The sequence below is a fragment of the Ursus arctos genome, unplaced genomic scaffold (assembly GCF_023065955.2).
Source record: "Ursus arctos isolate Adak ecotype North America unplaced genomic scaffold, UrsArc2.0 scaffold_33, whole genome shotgun sequence".
Taxonomy (NCBI): domain Eukaryota; kingdom Metazoa; phylum Chordata; class Mammalia; order Carnivora; family Ursidae; genus Ursus; species Ursus arctos.
Window position 1 is genome coordinate 2,434,813 of NW_026623019.1, and position 19,284 is coordinate 2,454,096.

General features: G+C 62.4%; 1 protein-coding gene across 1 annotated transcript in view; it reads right to left on the bottom strand.

Moving 5' to 3' along the window:
* Positions 1 to 19,284, bottom strand: part of LOC113270125 (semaphorin-4D) — a 105,268-nt gene that overhangs the window by 2,614 nt on the left and 83,370 nt on the right. The window contains exons 5-17 of the mRNA XM_026519192.4: positions 17,247 to 17,595; positions 15,915 to 16,060; positions 13,823 to 13,885; positions 12,309 to 12,407; positions 9,721 to 9,814; positions 9,049 to 9,162; positions 8,300 to 8,451; positions 7,350 to 7,525; positions 7,113 to 7,269; positions 6,063 to 6,285; positions 5,206 to 5,321; positions 538 to 710; positions 406 to 449 (exon numbers count right to left, since the gene is read on the bottom strand). Coding sequence (XP_026374977.3) covers positions 406 to 449; positions 538 to 710; positions 5,206 to 5,321; positions 6,063 to 6,285; positions 7,113 to 7,269; positions 7,350 to 7,525; positions 8,300 to 8,451; positions 9,049 to 9,162; positions 9,721 to 9,814; positions 12,309 to 12,407; positions 13,823 to 13,885; positions 15,915 to 16,060; positions 17,247 to 17,595 — 1,906 coding nt within the window. The remainder of the gene's footprint in view (positions 1 to 405; positions 450 to 537; positions 711 to 5,205; positions 5,322 to 6,062; positions 6,286 to 7,112; positions 7,270 to 7,349; positions 7,526 to 8,299; positions 8,452 to 9,048; positions 9,163 to 9,720; positions 9,815 to 12,308; positions 12,408 to 13,822; positions 13,886 to 15,914; positions 16,061 to 17,246; positions 17,596 to 19,284) is intronic.

Genomic DNA, 19,284 nt, shown 5'->3' on the forward strand with positions numbered 1-19,284 from the left:
CTCCTGAAGCCGCCCCAGCTGACGACAGCCGTCGGGTCAGGGACGAGAGCACAGCTGCCTTCGAGGGGACGAGGACTCCTCTGTCGCCGCCCCTCCCCCCACTCCCAGCACGTTCTGGGTCCTACAGGCGGCCCCAAGGCCAGCGCAAGAGAGCAGCGTCTCGAGAGTGGATGTAGTGGGCTGGATGCCGAGTGCCTTCCAGTAAACACACACTACGGGGCTTCAAACACCCTTTTCTGCAAATCAAAGGGATAGCGGGGTCGGCCTCCGTGTCCTCACGGATACTTGCCCTCTGTTCCGAGAAAGAAAAACAAAATGTACGAGATGCCACACCAGCACTGCACCACGACACGATCACAAGCCCCGTCTGCCCCGGGAGCAGCACGGCGAGGAGGAGCCACTTACCGCGGCAGCCGGACGTGTCACCACTCATCTGCTGAGTCAAATCCCTGCAAGACAAGGAAGGACGGTCATGCGTGCGCACGTACTTCCCCACAGGCGGGCTGGGAGGGCCGGCACGCCGCGTCCCCTGCGTACCTGCTGGGGCTGTCCGTCTGGTGCAGGGCCACGCAGGCCTTGGTGTCCGAGCTCCAGGCGCAGTAGGGGTCGCGGGCCAGCACGCAGTCCTCGCAAGTAGCATGCTTCTCGCAGAAGGCCACGGGGGCCTGTACCACGCCCGAGCTGGAGCCCGCGTAGACAAACCTTCTGCCCTGTGGGGGTGAAACAGAGAGGGCAGGCGGGTGAGAGGGCAGCCGCGGTGCGTGCGGCGCCAGGTGCTTCCGCACCTCACGATGGTCATGGGCACGTTCCCATGTTTTCTTGTTCAGGAGCTTCCAGAACCACGAGCACACAGGCAGCGTGTGTGGTCTCCCAGCCGAGTCCACGTACTGGCTCGGCCCCCTGAGCCTCAGTCCCCATGCCCGCCTCCCTGCCATCCAGGTACCTGTGTGGTTGTGTGTCTGCAGCCCCTCTGCGGCTGGGGGTCAGCCCCTTCCTGGGGACAGAACCCCTCCAGCCGGACACTCCCAGCCCCGCCAGAGGCCAAAGGGCACAATTCGGAGCCCAATCTCAGACCTGCCACGAGCAGCTGTGCATGGGCGGCCCGAGTGGTGCCCGAATCCAGCGGGGCCGGGAAAGGAGGCGCCAGGGAGCGGCAGGGGAGCGTGCAGGATCCCAGCACGTGGGATAAAGCACGGGCCAAGCGCTGTCACGTCCAGGTTTGCAAGGCAGGAATACGTGGATGGGGAGGCCAACAGCTGGCACATCCGAGAGCTCAGCTCACAGGGCGGCTAATCGCTCTCCTGGACGCAGTGGGGACGGGGCTCCCACGCGGGGACGCCGCCTGACGTGCAGCCATGGCCGCGGGATTGCAATTCCCGCCTTGCATCTATGCTGTCCTCTGCCCGCAAGCCTGTCTCCCTCCTGACGTCTACACGGATCTTCCGGTTAACCCCGAGATTTGCGAGCTTAACAGCATTCGGTGTTTCAGACCCAGATGGGGCACAGCCTTCCCCATGGGGGGACAGAGTCTGGCTGGCACTCCAAGTTTCTGGGCCCAGCTTCGGTCTCCTGGCCTGTGACCCCTCCCCCCGCCACGAGCACAGCCGAGAGAAAGGAAGTCCCCTCTGCAACAGACTGTCATGTGATCAAAAGTGGCAGAGAGCCAGGCCAGGGCCAGCTCGTCGGTCGGCAAGGACCAGACAGGTGCAGCCACGCACCTGCCTGAAGGACCAAGGACGTCACCCCAGATCGCAGTCCAGGCGTCACGTGGCTCGCAGAGGGGAGGGTTTCTGGGAGGGCTGAGCAGTCAACTTTGATGGACCCTGAAGGGCACAGACTCTGCCTGGGAAGCCCCGCCTGACACCTGACCCGTGCGCGTGGCTGTGGGGGGGCAGGCTCCTATCTCCACAGACACCCCCTCCCCAGGGCTGGGCTCCTGTGAAGCAGAGCCAGGAAAACACCTGCGAGGGGGTGGCCGTGATCACTGGCGGGCGCCCAAGACTGCGGGCCGGAGGGAATGACACAGCAGCCTTGACGTCTCCCCACAAACAAGTGTTAGCCACCACGGGCTGCACACACGCCCGCGCCTCGGCCCAGCCCGTGTGGGCCTGTGCTGTCGCGCACATCCCCAAACCCTCAACTCCATCCGAGCACAGGGAGAGCAGGGGCACTCCCCAGAACGCCGACCGTTCTCTGCAAAGCTGAGCACGCCACCAAGGCCGCCAGGGCTGAGAAGTGAGCCGCCCCAGGCCCCGTGAGGCTCCCGAAGTGGAGCGGACGTCTGGGGGCTGGTGAGCACCGTGCCAGGGGAGCTCCTCGGGCCGAGGGAAGGCCCTGCCCACCATCCTAACGCCTCTGTGGACCGAACACGATTTCAAAATGAAAAGCGTTTGAAAGGGCACAGAAAAAACCCACTGACCAGGCACGAGGTTTGGTGAGCACGCAGGTGCCCTGGGCCTCTCGCGCCAGGCCCCTCGAGGGTCCCCACACCTCTGGGAACCCCGGGGTCACACTGCCCCAGCTAGGTCTCTGCATGCATGGCCACGTCCAACCCGTGGCAGGGTCTAGAGCTGAAGGAGTTGTGAAAACGACATCCCCGTCGACACGCAGATGCAGCCTGTGGCCTGGGCTCGGGACCAGACGGAGCAGGTCTCCTGCGTATTTCCACATGAACTGAAAGCAGGACTCAGATGTCCACACGCCGCGTTCACAGCAGCCCACGCGCCCACCCACAGATGGTGGGGCAACAACGTGTGTCTGTGAACCGCAGAGTATCCCTCCCGGAAGAGGAAGGAAATCCTGTCACGAGCTACACGGCTGACCCTTGAGGACGTGATGCCCGGGGAGATGAGCTGGTCACAAGATGACAAACACTGATCCCATTTAAATGAGGTCCCTGGGGTCCTCAAATCACAGACAGCACGTGGACGACGGGGGCTGGGGTAGCGCCCAGTGAGGACAGGGTTCCCTCTTGGGAAGGAGAGCGGGTTCTGGAGACGGACGCGGTGGGGTCACAACAGTGGGAGCTGACGCCGCTGAACTGTGCGCTTACAAACGGTTGAGACGATGTTATCCACGCGTATCCACCACGTTAAGAAAACAAAAGAACCACCAAATGCACGTGTCCTCGGGGGAGCACGGACAGTGAGGACCGTGTGCCAGCCTCTCCGTGCTCCCACAGCAGTGGCCGCCGGCCAGCCTTCCACGGCCAAGCCCCACGTGACTGCCCGCGAGAGCCTGAGGCAGTGGGGGGGGGGGGGGTTGGGGGGCGTCTTTTTAACCCTGAACATGCACTTCCTGCTGCCAAGGCTGCACACCCGGCATTCCAACCCCCCAAGCCCGCCCGCCCGGGGAGAAGGTGTGGGGGCCTGGGCACGCATGACGCCTTCCCGCCAGGTCTAGGCAGCCGAGGCCTAACCCAGTGCAGGGGCCCCTATAACGACAGACAGATGGCCCCCACACTGCCAGGCTCCCTGCGTGGCCCGCCCCCTGGGCGTGGGCACGTGACCAAGTCCTGGCCATGGGTAGGTGAGCACAGGGCTGACCCACGACCTCGTCCTTCCTCCCCAACCCTCATCCCTCCTACGGGACGGGTGCCCAGGCAGCCAGAAGCCTGAGTCTCTGAATGACATCGTGGAGCAGAGCCGTGGTCTCACCGCGTCTGCACGGGGGTGGGGGGCGCCAGCCTTTGTTCTGACGTGCATTTGACAACCGGGAGGCCTCAGGGTACCTGCCACAGCCTGGCCGAGCGCCTGAGCAACGTGGCCACAGGTGGGAGGGCTTCTGGCTTCCTGTTTCCACAGCAAAGCTGGGTGGGCGGAGTAGGCACCGAGGCTGAGTGTCTGGCGGCTTAAAACTCGCCTAGGCTATAGGGTTGTTCTCCCCCTCAGAAGCGGAGAGAGAGCCCCGCCACGCAGCAGTAGCTGGGAGGGGATGTGACCCTGTGACGGGAGTTTGGACACCAGATCCAAGTACGTAAGCTCACGATGAAGGGGACCTGTGCGTGACGTCTGCAAACGTGCCCTGAGAGGTCAGCTGCTTTCTCTCATCTCCTGCCTGGCTGCCGGGCCCCTTGCTGCTGCTCACTGCCCCCACCTGGAACCAGGCTGCGGAGACACTCGGAGGGACTGTGAAGCTCCGTTCGCACCTGGAGACGGAGGCTCGGGGGTGTCCTGGGTCAGACAGGGCACGTGAGCAACGCCACACTAAGCAGGGGCAGCCGAGCCTGGTGCCCCGAACAAGGCTTTACACACGGGTCCAGGCAGAGAGGCCACACGGTGGCCAGGCTTGCAGCTAGGGAACGGGCATACGGCCAGGTCCCCAGAGCCCTTGGGCTCAGGGCTCACAGCATGGGACACCCACACGCAGAAGCGAGGCCTTCAGCCGCAGAGCGGGCTGGGCCACTCCCTGGGTCCGACGTCCCCCAAGTACAAGTGAGACTGGCATGCCGGGCTCAGGTGCTCACGTTTTTTGGACCAGGGCTGGCCTGGTCCTCGTGCTCTATCCCAGCAGTAAATGGGGACGCGTGTGTCCCAGGCCGCAGGGACAGATGGCAGGGGACGGCCTGCAGAGCAAATGCAGCTGCCCGCTATTTCTACGTGAACCACCGATAATAGATTTCGTACTGCTACGTGGCTGAGAAAATAATTCAAAAGAATGATACTCTGTGACACTTGGAAGTTGCGTGAGCGGCTAAGCTCGGTTTCCATACATAAGGCTTTGCCAGAGCGCAGCCAGGGCAGTGACCCTACGGCCCCCGAAGCCTCAAACACTCGCTCCTGGCTTTTGTGGGAGGGCTAAGCCTGATCTGGATCTGGATCCGGATTCCGACCTGACACAGGACAAGGGGCCTCGTCGGAGGGGAGGGCAGGGCAGGGCTGGGGGCCGCACTGGCATCACTGCTGTTGCTCAGAGCCGGCTTTCCTGTGCCGACCGGACGCTGACCCTACCAAGCTCGGGGCACAGGAGTGTTTCCATGAGCTGGCGCGCCCCCACACCCACACCGGGTGCCCCCAGCAACTCGGTGAGGCTTGGCCGACCCAAGGCGACCATTCCATCTCCTCAGTTTGCCTTCCCTCCATCCCAAAGCCCAGGGCTCCCAGGACCTTCTGTAAGAGCCTGGTGGTTGGCGCCTCTGGACCAGACCAGTGACCGCCAGCCCAGCTGATGATACAAACACGTGAGGCCACCACCGAGCCGTTTTACCTGCTCGGAATTCAGCAGCAGTGTCTGGACTGGCTCAGAGTCCTGGAAGAGCCACGTCTCCTCAATGATATGGGCCTCGTTCTCCAGGCTGACCGCTTTGTGCAGGGTGCCCCGGTCTGCAAGGGCAAAGCCAGAGGTCAGGGACGCACCCGGGAGGGCAGGACGGAGCCCGTACTACAGTCGGCCATGGAGCAGACGGTCCCTGTTTTTCCTCTCAACTCCCTCCCTCCACAGGATGTGTCGGTTTGCATTTTGGAGGTTGGAAAGGAAAAGCCACTAGCAAATGAACTATGGCCTTGTGTGGCCTGGGTCACTCCCACTATTCTCTGAAAAATGCGCTAACGCCATCGTTGACTCCAGCGACAGTCAGTGCAGTGAGACGGTACCAGCAGACTGCAGGAGAGGTGGCTCGTGGGCCCCACTGGCCCTCAGGGGTACTGTCCCATGCGGGGCCCCAGTCAGGTGAGGGCTGGGCCCCCCACCTGGCTCAGAGCTCGCTGGAAAGCCCCCAGCGCGGACCACAGCACCCGCAAGCTGCGGCTGGGCCTGGCCACCACCCCCTCCCAGAACGGGCACCCCCGGCAGGTTGGGACAGGTCTCGGGCCAGCGGGGAGGCGGGACTTCCTCCGTGGCCTTCAGCCCGCCCGCATGGGCACCACCCGGACTCCCTTTGTGCGAGCCTCCACGTACTGTGCCTGAAGCCCCAGACGGGGGCCAGGACTCGCGTGGTGGCAGACCTCGGAGGCCAGTATCAGAGACTCTCCCATAAAGCACCGTGGCACCGTGGGGAGGTGCGGGCCCCCAGCAGCAAAGATGAGCCGGCTCTGCCAGTGTCCGCACTGGGGGCCGGGACCCACCTGTGCCGACAAACATGACATCATAGAAGGTCCCGTCCAGGGCCTGGGTCCTGTCCACCACGATCTGCGTGTAGTTCACGTCGCTGCGGATGAGCCTGGGCCTGTTGTCTATTGGGGTCACAGAGCTGTCCATCAGAGGGTGGTCCTTGACGAACTGCAGGGTCTTGTCCGGCAGACTGAGGGAGCTGGAGAAGTTGGCGGCCCGCGCCTCACGGTTGATGCACTGCAGGGAGCAGACCAGCCGTCAGCGCACAGTGGGTTCCTTGCCCAAGGGAACCCACAGGCGACCTCTCCCTAGCAATCTGAGGACACAGCTCTAACGCCTGTGGGAAGAGCTACTGTCTTTGTAGACACGAGATAAAATGCTGCTTCACCAGACCATCGGTGAAGTCATCTGTACCTATTTATGAGTCAGAGAACGTATCGAGCTTCTGAAGTTGAAAACAAAGTACTTATCGCTTCGTAGCTCTTCCACGAGAACGCTGCTAAAATCACTAAAAACAGCCCAAGTCCAGAAAGCACACAGGTCAAGTGTGGGAGGGATTCCTTCCGTCCCTAGCTCCTGCTGTGCGTGAGTGAACGCACTTTAGTTCGTAACACGCGCGGAGGGATCCCCCCAGGGGAGGGGAGGGGACCCCGTGCTGGGGGTGCACAAGCCTGAGCGCCAGCCCCGCGCACACCCCGGCCCCACCGCGGGCCACACGCACAGCCCTGCACCCCGGCCCCGTGACGAGCCGATGCAGCCAAACTGGCCCCGCGACCACACTGGCTTCTACACAAGATTCACTACTTTCGGAAAAAACAAAAACGTGACTCCTGTTAACGCGTGGGGAGTACAGGTCATTGCCAAAAAATCTGTGTTTCTGTGCGGGAAGCAGAAAACGAAACAGACCTGCTTTTACGACCCACGTTAATTCCACAGGGCACCCGGTGCCAGCCAGCGCGGCCTCCTCTGCGGGCGGAGCGCGGCGAGGGCTAGGGCGGGCGCCGGGGAGGACAGCACGGGAAGAGGAGCGTGCCCAGCGGCCTCCCCGGCCCCGCCGCACTCACCGCCCCGGGCCGCGGCGTGGGCACGGCCCCGTTGTAGCGCACCCACTTGGTGTGGGACTGCTCCACCGTCGCGCTCTGCATGTACTTCCCGCGGGAGAAGACGGCCTCGGCGGTGGACAGGTTGTAGGCGCACACGGCGGACAGCCCCACGTTGTTCCTGGGGAGCAGGGGGCAGCGTGACCGCGCCGGCGGGGGGGCGCGCCTGGACACCGTCCCCCGCCCCGGCCGAGCACTCACAGCTGTGGGGTGAAGACCCCGTAGATCACGGGTTCCTTCAGGTCCGGGGCCCTGAGCACGAAGACGTCCTGCAGCACGTTGAAGACAAGGTTGCTGTCTGGCCGCGAGCAGATCAGCCTGGCCTTCAGGAAGGACGTCCACTTCTTCTGCAGGGTCCGCAGGCCGCCCTGGTCCCCCTGAAACCAGAAGGACGTGCGTGGTGGGGGACGGACAGGTCCCCGGGAGCCATCCAAGCCCTCCCGGGGCAGCTCTGCCTGAGGGACCGGGCCGTGGCTGACCAAGGCCGCACACAGCCGTGCGGCCACCGCACCCCACGGGGTCTCCGATCAGAGCACAAAACCCAGAAAGGCCTCTCAGCAAAGTCGCCTTGCACAGCTGGAGCCACGGTGGCCGCGTCTGCAGCCTCCGTCCTCGTTGCAGAGGACACGGTCATTTCAAAGGGCTTTGCCAGGTCCTCCATGAACATGTTTTCGTGAGCTGGCCTTCAGGGGACCACGATGGACCCATCTGACATGACCCACTCGGAGATAGCCCCTAAACACAGAAATGTGGATGCAGGAGACTTCGGAATCGAAGTGTTCGGATTTATTTTGGACACAAGAAAAACCCCTCCCCGCACCTTTACGTTGGAATGCCGAAATCCCAATTCCAACAGAATTGAGCTCACACGGTGAACAAAAACTAACTTTCTGTGATCTGGGAGGTCTGGGGAAGCGGTGTCAGAGGCAGGCCCACAGAGGGCGGGGCGCCAACGCTCCTGGGGTCCCCCCAGGCTGCCCCGGGGCAGGCCGAGCACCTGGCTGCCCGTCCACACCCATCTACGCCACAGAAGGATGAAGTGGTGGGTAAATCGACATTTTGGAGGAAGCTCGGAGCCTGGGCCATGTGGTGGACCCTCCAGACACGCGAGCGCCCCGGGCCGGAGCCACAGGGCCACGGGCCCCGCGCACCTTGCACACCCGCGCCACCCGCGGGATCATCAGCTTGAAGACAAACTCGTACTCCACAGACACCTCGGTGAAGAAGAAGTAGACGCGGTCGTCGCCGCTGTCCATGCCATCGGGGCGCTCTCGCATCACGTCAGCAAAGACGAAGCTTGGCTCTGCAAGCGACAGACACGCGGTTGTCCCTCCGCACACCCGGGGGCCCAGGCGCGGCCCAGCAGCAACGCAGGAGGGGGCATGCGCCATGTCCCTCCTCAGGGCTCGGAGGGTGCGGGCCGTGCACAAGACAGTGCTTGTGAGGATGGACAGCCAGCTCCCCGTCCCCGGAGACCCGCCAAAGATGCCGCGTGTGCTCAGACCCCTGGCCAGCAGATCCAGGCGCCCCAGACCCCCCCGCCTCCGGGAGCCCGAGGAACTTGCAAACCCACGGCCCGCTGGCCAGCACCCACAAGAGCCCCGTGTGAGCAGCTGCAGGAACCCGCTGTGTACACGCTGTCCCAGGGGAGCGGCCTGGTCAGCCCGAGTCACCAGGGACCATCAGGCCCTCATGTCGTGAAGGACGGTGACCACATCCGTCTTCAGGGAGGGGAAGGTGGCCTCAAAGCAGCACCAGCTCCACAGGGAAGGACCCAGCCACTCCAGAAACACCAGCTTTTCGTGGGGGCTGCCACATGAGTTTGGGGGGGGGGGCCAAGGGCCCTCGGAGAGGCTCAGAGCCGCACAGAAACACCATGGCGGGGGCACCTGCTTCTTACCGTTGAGCCACGGTATTGCATACTCGGTTCTCAGAGGGCTGTGGGACGAGTTTCGGGAGATGATGGGCTCGCTTCCCAGAAAGTTGTAGGATGTCCCGGAATACAGCTCCCCATCTTGAGCGGCCCCAGAGGAAAGAGGAAAGGGGGTCAGCGGCAGCACTCCCATCACAGCCAGGCACGAGGCCCACCCCCCCAGGGAGGGGGACAGACCACAGCCCTGCTCCTGGGCGCACGTGGCTGCTTCCCGAGGCCTCTGTTGCATTTACTTGACCAGGACAATTGTGCGCTCCACGTGAAAGGTGCCTTCTGAAGGCCGGGGCACTAACACCAGGTGACCGTGCACCTGAGAAGTGACAGACACAATGATGGGCGCACGGGGCTCCCAGCCTAAGGCCGCGGCTCCGCACGGACCCCCTCGACAGGGCGTGGACAACGTGAATGAGAGGCCACGTGATTTGCATGAATGACAGATCTAAAATAACCCCTTCCCACAAATCTGACTTGTGGCCCTGGGTGGTGGCTGGCTACCCTTTCGCATAGTGAGTTATGGGGGTCTATGGAGAAACCCATGTGCCATCCGTGAGGACAGGGAACATGGAAGCAGATGGAGGGATCCCAGCGCGGGGAGGGATCCCAGTCCGGGCCATGCGCTAACCTGGGGGCAGGACTCACCAACCATGACAGACGTGTAGCTCTGTGCTGGGTCAAAGGGGCACCTGCCCTTGCCGTCCTCGCTTCTCCCCAGGAACTGAAAGGATGTTAAGTTCTGCAATTGAGCGAGAATAAAGAACATCAGCAAATGTCTGAATTTCTATGCTCACAGCACGTGTGTACCGAACCATTTCCCAGATGCGGTCAGCGGGGGCGGGGGGGGATGCAGCAGGTGCACGCGGCCACGCAAGTCCCCAGGGCTGGACGCCGGCGCCTCGAGAGCCGTGCAGGATCTAGGAGCCTCAGTTTACTCGTTTTAAGATGCGGACAGCTCCAGGGGCACAGGGCAGACCCAGGGCGGGAGGCGATCCGCGAGCGATCCAACGCCACGTGCGGGACTTCATATGAAAACAGCGCCATTGGAGGCGGCGGGGCCCAGACCACCCAAGACACAGGTGCCTGGAGACAAGCAGAATCTCCGCCTCATTCCGCCCCATCCTGCACTCACACAAAGTAGGGGTGACCTCAGGCTTGGGCACCCCTCCCAGCTGACCAGAGAGCCCAAAACCCCGACACGTAAAGAACGGGAAAGCTTTGTGTGTGGACACTGAACCAGAGTTTGACGACAGGTGACACGTTGGCGCAAGGACGGCCAAGGTGTCTGTGCCTGAACGCACCCCGGTGGGAAGGTCAGAGAAGAGGCCCGTCCACGGGGACGCAGAGCCAGGGAAGCATGCGAGAGTGGCTGACATGATGGTGGGCGCCACCTCCCGCCCCCAGCAGCTGAAGGACACGCGGGGCTGTGGGCAGTGGGTGGCGACCGCCGCCCGTTGGAGGGAGGGGAGCAGAGCAGACGCGGAGGGCTCACAGGCCTGGGGAGGCCGCGGGCCCACCTTCAGCGGGCAGACTCCCGGTCAGACCAGGGAGCAAGAGCCGGGGTGCGAATGGATCGCGGGTCTGGGGAGGTCGGGGACGTGTGAACGAGGGGTCGGCCCAGAGAAGAGACGCCGATGGGAATGACTGTACATCTTCGCAGGGGACGACAGGCTTGGCGTTGCCCATGTTGGGAAGCGCCGCTGTTCCTAGGCCTTCAGGGCCCGCGGGTCACAGGGCGATATGTCCCCCACCTGCTCCCATCTGTGTGATCGGCCTGTCGGCTTCGACATTTTTATTGAAAATATTGATAAATATTATAGGTCCGAATTTAAATGCAACGTCCGACTCCCTCACTTAACACTGACAGGCCCGCGGGATCGGAGTCTGCACCCGGCGTCTACAGCTGACACCAGCAGATCCCCGGATGTGCGGACATTTCTAACATGACCTGGCACGTTCCTCCCTTACGCAGAAAGAGGCCAAGTCTGAGGACTGAGGCCCAGCCCCCGACACCGTCAGCATCCGTGGTCCCAGGCCGCCGGGTGGACCAGGCCGTGTGTGCGTCCGCCCCAGGGCTCTGCATAAACAAGGTTTCCCAAGCGAGTCCTTGATCTGCCCTACTTTGCGCTACGGTTGATCTCTGACTCAAGGCTGGAGAATCTTCTCTAAATTCCCATTGCTTTAGGGTTTCTGCAAAGCTCTCCATGGCAGCACCCTTCCCGCCTGGCCGGTACCGAACCAGGGACAGTCACTGGAAGATGGGCTCGTCAGTCCACAGCGGCATCTCCCTCTGGTCGTTTAGATGGCTCAGCAGGTACGAGCAAAAGAAGGTTCTCCCGACAGGACACTGCCGTCCAGTGTGCTCCGTCCTTCCAGCTCCCTGTCAGCGAGGGGCTGAGCAAGACGGTGGGGGGCCCCTCTGCAAAGACCCTCATGCAGCACCAGCAGGCCGGGGCCAGGAGAACCGGTGCAGGTCGGCGAGGGAACCACTTGCACACCCAGGCTGTTGCCCCTCGCAGGCGTGCGCCCCAACACCGTCGTCAGCGGGCTCTGCGCCCACAGCAGACGGCACACGGCAATGCCCCGGAGCGGCGGTCACAGCGCCCCCGCGGGCCTGGGCTGCCATAAGCAGTGCAGACGGGGCCTCCAGCACATGCGCCCGTTCCTTCCAGCTCTGGAGCTGGGGGGACCGGCTGGTCGGAGCGTGGGGAGGACCCTCTTCTGGCTGGCAGGTGGCCCCCCGCTCCCTCCCCCCCATCCTCACATGGTGCAGAGAGGGCTCTGGTGGCTCACGGGCCCCATCTCTGAACACCAGCACGTGGGGGGAGTAAGGCTTCCCCACGTGAATTTGGGGACACAAACATTCAGCCCAGAGCACAGGTGAGCCCACAACACGCCAGCCAGGAGCAGAGTCCTGACTCATCCTAGGCCAGGACACAGGTCGCAGCAGGCCTCCCCTTAAGCACTATACGTGGCAAGGACACAGGAGGCTGGACCACAGCACATGGATGCTGTGCGTGTCAACGACACACTTCAGAAGGTCCCCCCACTGCTGGCTCCATGCCATGAGCCCCTGGCCCCGTGAGTCCTGCCCTGTCATGCCCTCGGTGACACTGGGCTTCTGGGAGCCTGGCGAGTGGCCCGCGGCATCCCGAGGCACCCTGCTGCCGGCCGATGCTGCCTCGGGCCCCCCTCCCCTGTGAGCGCTGCCCCCGTGGGGTGCCCAGCCTTACCAGGTGGTCACAGGTCGGCTGGAATGCGTTGGTCCCGCACACGTACAGGGCGCTGGCGCCAAGTGGCTGCAGCACTCGGATGTAGTTGAGACATTCTGTCTGCAAGGGGAGACACGTGCACATCAACCACCCACCGGCTCCCGCTGGACGCCCCCCACGATCCGGACTTCAGGGTGTGGGGCCAGCATGCGCATGCCGACGTGAGTTAGGCGCAGCTGGCCGCGACCAGCCCCCACCGTGCCTCCCCTGCCGCCCCTCACCGGCACCTCGGCTAGCCCCCACCTTCAGGTGCTTGCTCAGCTTTGCCTGGGCAGTGGGGACAGGTCACGGACCCAGCCCCCCCGGACAAACCTCCGTCTGCAGTGTCCACAGGCCGGCCGTCAGGGGCCAGGACCTCTTACCCCCATCGGTAATTCACAGTCAGCAAAGCCGCGCTGACCTCAGACCTTCTTGGACGCCCGCCCCAGAGAGACGCATTTACAGACTTGACCCTCGGCACGCGCCTTGTGCGGCCAGAGCTGCAGAGGTGGCTGGTGTGCGGCATCCCGCCTGCTGTCCTCGTCCCCGGGGACCCCACCCCGGCCTCCCCAGTGCGCGGGACGGCAAACAGCGCTTCTCCGGGGAAAGGCCGGGCGAGGGAGGGGCCCGAGGCTGCGCCCACAGGAGAAAACCACACGCCACTGAGGAACACGCTATTTTCGGCTGAAATGAACGTACTGGGATCATACGTGCTATTGTCTGAAATTATCTCTGCTCAGGGAAGGTTCTTCTGTTTTCTCTGTGTTTTTTTCCCCCCAGGATCGTCTTTAAGTGGTTGTCAGTAACTCATCCTCCCGCCGTGCGCTGGGAGGGACCCTTGTCCCCGAGCGGCCTCCACGTCGGGCTGGGCGAGCACTCGGCCTAATTTAGCTCCCGGACAACTCCCCGCCACACCAGTTATCACCACACAAAGCCTGCATTTTCCCCATTTCCTAAAACAACTTCGGATCTAGTGATTTCAGCAAAAGTGGTTAACATTTTGCTAAAAAAAAGTTCAGCAAAAACATTTTTTTCATTTTTAATGATTTTGCAATCAGCCAACTGCTGAAACCTTCACTCAGCTGTGCTGCCCCACGCTGCCCAACTACCAAGGGAGATGGGGCTCTTACGCTCGGAGACTCGGACACGGGCCCAGCCCACGGCGGGGTAACCCTGAGCCCGCATGGCCGGCACGCTGAGGTGCCCAGTAGCTCCTGGAGAAGCAGCAGATTCTCAAGGATGGTCGCTGCCCCAAATGCAGAAATCCCATGGCAACCCTGCCAGGCTGCTGGGGAGGCCTGAAGCCTGCATTTCACCCCTTCAGCCAGCAGGCACAGAAAGGATTTTCTCCCTCAAGTGTGAGGCCATCCAGACAGACTCAACTAAGTTAACCTTTACCAGAGTGTTTCTCAAGTGCCCGCCTGCGTCGAGAGACCCTGCCTCAGCATCTGGGCACAGAGGGGAACCCCAGGATGGGTTCTGAGACCAGAAATTACCTGTCTTGACTTCCCCTTTTCGGCACATTTTGCTTTTTTATCTTCTGAGACCTTCCAGTATGCCTGTTAGGAGAAAGGAGAGTCCATTTCAGTGACGAGTCCCCATTCAAAAGGGGACACTGGCGTAAAAATGCACGGCTTACAAGGCACGCGGCGGCACGGATACGCCCTGACGGTGGAAGCGAGACTGCGAAGCCAGGCTCAGCCAGCAGGCTTCGAGGTCTGGAGCGAACGAGGCTTCGAGAAAGTTCCCACTGAGACCCTGCCCCACCCCCGAAGCCAGGGGTGCATGGCCCCCCAGATGCCCATCCTTTGCTGATAAACAGCAGCAAATGCTGAAGTGCTAATGGCAAGGTTTGCGATGATTTATCAACCAGTAAACCACAGGTATTCTCAAACAGCACAGTGGGTTCCTGGGACCGTCCGTGGACAGCAGGACTGGGCCGCTTCCAGTTTTCTGTATCTGTAGCCTTGGTGGTGAGGGAGCAGCTCTGCTCCCCACCCCTCGACGCGTCCTCCCACGACCAGTGCTCCTGCTTCCTTCACGCCCAGTGACATGTGATCAGAACCGGGCAGCCCGCGGGGGCCTCACCTCGCCCTCCATAGGACCGGAAGCCACACGCCCACACCACAAATGGCTTCCCGACTCCTGCCTCGCCTTCCCCAGGATGCCCCGTCTCTCCATGTGATAACCCATGACGGACGCCCAGAGAATTGAAGCCAGCTGGCGGGAGCTCGGAGCTCAGGAAGTGCCCGGAGCTGTGGCAGCACGCGGATCGCCGTGCACACGGTCCCACGCTAAGCGTCCCGCAAGGCCTGCCCAGCACACGCATCAACAGGAGGGCGGTGCGTTTCCAGAGAGACGGAAATCCTTATCAGAACACACGAAAGAAGCAGCAAGTCCCGCGGCTGATGGCAGCTTCCCTCAGAAAGCAAAACGCCAACGATTTCACCTCCATCTACATAAAGCGTGTGAGGAGGACACGGGAGCACGAACACAGACGGGACCCTGGCCGTGCTCACGGGACCCCGAGGGGACGCGGGACGCCGTAACAGAGAGCAAGAAACCAGCCCCAACCGCTGGGCTCGTGCTGAGGACCCAGGGGTCAAGGAGAGGCCGCCACCGGCCGGGAAGGGGCGGTCTGAGCGCCAGGCACGGCCCGGGCGGCAACGGAGCGAGCCATTTCAGACACGCTCAGATTCACCACTCCAAGGTCATTCTGAAAATCTGAATAATCAAAACACCACTACCTCCCTTCGGAGCGAAGGAGCTCATTAAAAACAGGCAAACAAAGGCCAAGATTTCAGGTGCTGATCCAGCCATTTCCAAAGGAACTGGCCGCAGGGGACGTGAACCCTGCTTCCTGCTCCCACGTGGAGGAGGACAGGCCGAGCCGGGAAGTCTCGGGACGCGGACACTTGCCGGGCAGAGCGGCTGGCCCCACGGATGGCCCGATTTCAACCGGATTCAAACGTCATTTATGACAGTCCGTGGAATCTGACCGCCAACTATCTGATAACATTTTTTGGACGTGCCTGTGGTATTTTGCTTATTTTGACACAAAGGAGTCCTTTCCTTTAGGAAGGGGACACCCAGGGAACCCCTCATGCATGAGTGTGTCTGGGATCTGCCTCGAAGCCTCCAGAGGGAGCGGAGCAGCAGGACGTGGTGGAGGAGGGTGGCCCCGGGCTGCGGGAGCTGAGAGGGGAACAGTCCTCGTGGACACCACAGCCTCTACTCCTGTGTGTGCTGGAGATTTTCCATAATGAAAAGATGGGAATCCAAGAGGAAAGGAGGGTGGCCCCCGGGTGAGTGGCTGGCCCAGGGAGGACAGAGGCTACTAAGAGGCAGGGTGGGAAGGCGGCTTCGGGGTGACGGGCCCCTTGCCTGCTGGCGGGCGGGAGGCTGCTGGCCAAGCGTGCAGGATGGCTGCGGGGCCGGCCACGGGGTGAGCAGGCTGTGTGGTCAAGAAGGGGCCAGACGCCCGGGGGGACCCAGTCAGACGCCCGGGGGGGCCAGTGCAGGTTCGAGGGGAAAATGCCAGGAAGGTCTGTGGCCCACACGGCGGTGGGGCGGGAGCCCACGCCATACCTCGTGCTGCTTCTCGGAGATGTTGCGTGCGCTCAGGGCAAACACGGCTTCCCGGGCACCCACGTACAGGGTGGTCTTGTCCTCGCTGAGCAGCAACACTGAGTAGTTGAAGATGTCCGGCTCGTGAAACTTCTCCAGGTGCACGTCTGGGGAGGGAAGAGGGAACATCAGGCCTTTCTGAGCCCGGACACACCGAGCACCGTCTCACATCAACGCGCCGTCATGTCGCCAGGGCTGTGCGTGGATCCACCGCCACGAGGCCAGCCCCTGCCCGAGGCCAGCAGTCAGACCCACTAACACAGTCACCAAGAGCACGGGACCCTGCAAGGTCTCCAAACCACTGTGCTTGACCCGTGCTGTGGCCCGGCGTCCCTTCCTGCTCCCTCCAGCAGCGTTCCAAACCCTGCACTCAGCATGGCCTCCCAAAAGTGTGACCTCTGAGCACATGACCTCCCAGGAGCGTGACCTTGTGACCTCCTGGGCAACCTCAGGCTGCTGTGCTTCCCACACTCTTGTGTATGTGTATATAATTTTAACACGGATTAAGTCTATAAAGAATTTAACTATTAGAGCTTTTCTTATTCAGGAAAAAACAGGATTTAGCTCAAAAGCTTTAAAAAAATCTAGTTCAGCAAATATGTCCCTTAACCCAAACGTTTTTCGGGGATAAGCAGCACAAACTTGTTTCCTCTCTTGCGAGGAAATCGCATGGAAAGCAGGGCTACGAGAATCGGGACGATCGGCAGGGACGGGCACGTACGGGCACGGTTTCTCAAGGAGCGCCTTCTTCGGTCTGACCGCCCTGGCGGCGGTGCGAGTGGTGTGAACTCAGGTTTCGCGTAAGGACCAGGCATCCACGCGTTCTGCTATCCGGATTTTCCGGACTGGAGACAGATGTGCGGAGGAAGGCTCTCCCAGGGCACAGACGGCCCGGACGCCGCACGGGACGGCTCGGCCCAGCAAGGAGCCGTCGCTCCACTCGCCAGAGAGACCCGCGGTCTCGGGACACAGCTCCCAGGAGGGCAAACGGACAGAAAGTATGGACGGCAATGAGAGCCGTTGGCGGGAAGCTTGACTACCCGTCATGAAATGTCCTCAAACAGGGTGTTGAGTGTGGTGTGTGCCCGGGCAGCGCGTGCCACACGTCCCCAGGCTCTCCAGGGCCCCGGACTTAGAACCTAGCCAGCAGCCCGGGAACAGGCCGGGCCAGCGTTCCCTGTGGCCCAGGCGCCTTCTCGGACACAGCTGCCCGCCCGCAGGGGCAGGAGCTCACACCCAGCACGGGCCGCGGAGCCCGCACGTCGACCGCGAGAGCAGGGCCGGCCCATTTACCTCTGTGCTCCCAGGTGATCCTGGGCTTGGGTGCAAAGGCCACCGCCATCCCAAACACCATGGCCAGGGCGGCGAGCAGCCCCCCGACAGGGGCGCACATCCTCACGTGCAGACGCCGCAGAGGGCGCTTGGGCAGCAAACGCTCGTGGGCCGGGGGGCCGCGGCGGGTGTCACGGTGGAGGCTGCTCAGAGCCTGGGGGCTGCGACCCACGGCACAGCCCGGGGCTGGTGGGCGGTGCGAACCCCGAGGACCCGCATTTCCCAGGCGCCGGGCAAGGTCACCACCGCCAACGTTGAAGGCCACCCGGTTCTTAAATGGCGTGCTTCTTTTTGGCCTCACGAAGAAATTCTGGAAGCAAGTGAGAACAAAGGTTACAGGTCAGGATGTGTGTTGTAACAACCGCTTTCTATTCTCCGCTGTGCCCCAGGCTCTGTCTCTGCAAGGGTGGTGGTGGGGTAGCCCCATGCTGATACTGCGACCCAGTCACCCAGGGGCAGAGTTCCAGGGCAGACACGGGAACCCAGACTGGGACGACCGCCCACCTGGCTGCTCGGCTTCCCCCCTGCACGGATGCTGCTCGTGGCCTGCTGGTAACGCGATGCAAAGGTGTGAACCAGGGAAGAGGTTCCCCCCCAGACCCTGGCTTCCCAGCTCCTGTGACGCTCGTCGGGGAGGTCAGCCAGGGCGAAAGACCAAGAACACTGCGTGGAGGCTGAGCCGTGTGCATGTGTGTATGCACGCTCACACACGTGACCTTGCCGTGCAGGATGGCTGACCTCCCGCCACAGACAGGGCCACCCCCAACGCCCTGCTCCTCCAGCTGCACCTGAGAAGTCCCCACGCCACAGGCAGTGTGGTCACGGGCTCTCAGGGTCCCTGGGAAGCAGCTTGTTGGAGTCTGCAGGTCTCCCGCCCCCCAAGCTCTGCCCCACATGCCATCCGCAAGGTGCCCTGCTGTGGGGGGCAGGAGAGCCTCTCTGCAGACCGCGGAGGCAGGGCAGGCAAACGCCAGGGTTCGCTCTGACCCAGAGCCCCCGCCGGGACCCCAGCGGGACCGTGACATGGATTCCTTCTGGCTTCTCAGGATAGGGCTGCAACCAAACAGCTGTGGGAGCAGAGGCAGGACCCCCATCCTTCCTTTCCAGACGTGCGGCCCCCAGGGAGGCCCCGCATGAGATCCTCTGGCACCCCCCCAACCGAGGTTTCCTCTTCTGTGAGATGATGGAGCAGTCTGAGCCCTCCCCCAGAGCTCACCCCCGTCTCTTCCTTCCATCCCATCAAGTCAACCCACCTCAGATCTCTCAGTCCCACGGGCCCCTCTCTGGAGCCTTCCCCCTCCCCCACCATCACCACCCCTCAGGGACATCCAAGGGGCAGTCAGCTCCACACCTCCCCCAACAGCTCCCTCCCACTCAGCCACCCCAGGGCCCCCACAACCTACCAGATACCAGGCCCTACTGCTTCCTGGCATCTCAGGCCAAACCAAACCTCCCAAGGTTTGAGGGGAAGTTTTGACTTTCTGTTCATCTAGCCAAGTCACTGCTTCCAGGAAGCCCTTCTGGGCTGCCTCCTCATCCTGCCCAGGAGGTTACCTCTCATGCCCCTGAAACCCTTGTCTGGCCCTAAAGCCCAGCACGTGGCATGGCTTGCCCTCGGCCTCACGGTGGACTTAACGGGTTCTCCTTTATTGTACCTTTGTCTGTTTTTTATGCCTGTGCACGGGGCACAACTGCCCCTCTCCACTTGGTAAAGAAAGGACTCGTGGGGCCCCTGGGGGAGGGCTGACAGTGGGCACGGCCAGGCCTCAGCTACTCGCACCCCCCTTCCTTGCTGGGGTACCGCTCTGCCCTTCCTCTTCCCGCCAAAGGCGTGCCGGCCAGGTCTGTCCTCACCCCAACGCCTCTCTCAGGCCCTGAAGCCAGGGAGCTCGCTCTCTCCGGGGACTGGCTCACCCTGCACAGGGGCCAGCACCTTGCTCCGCGAAGGGCCAGATGGGCATTCTTTTCAGGTTTGGGTTGTACAGTCTCTGTCCCAGCT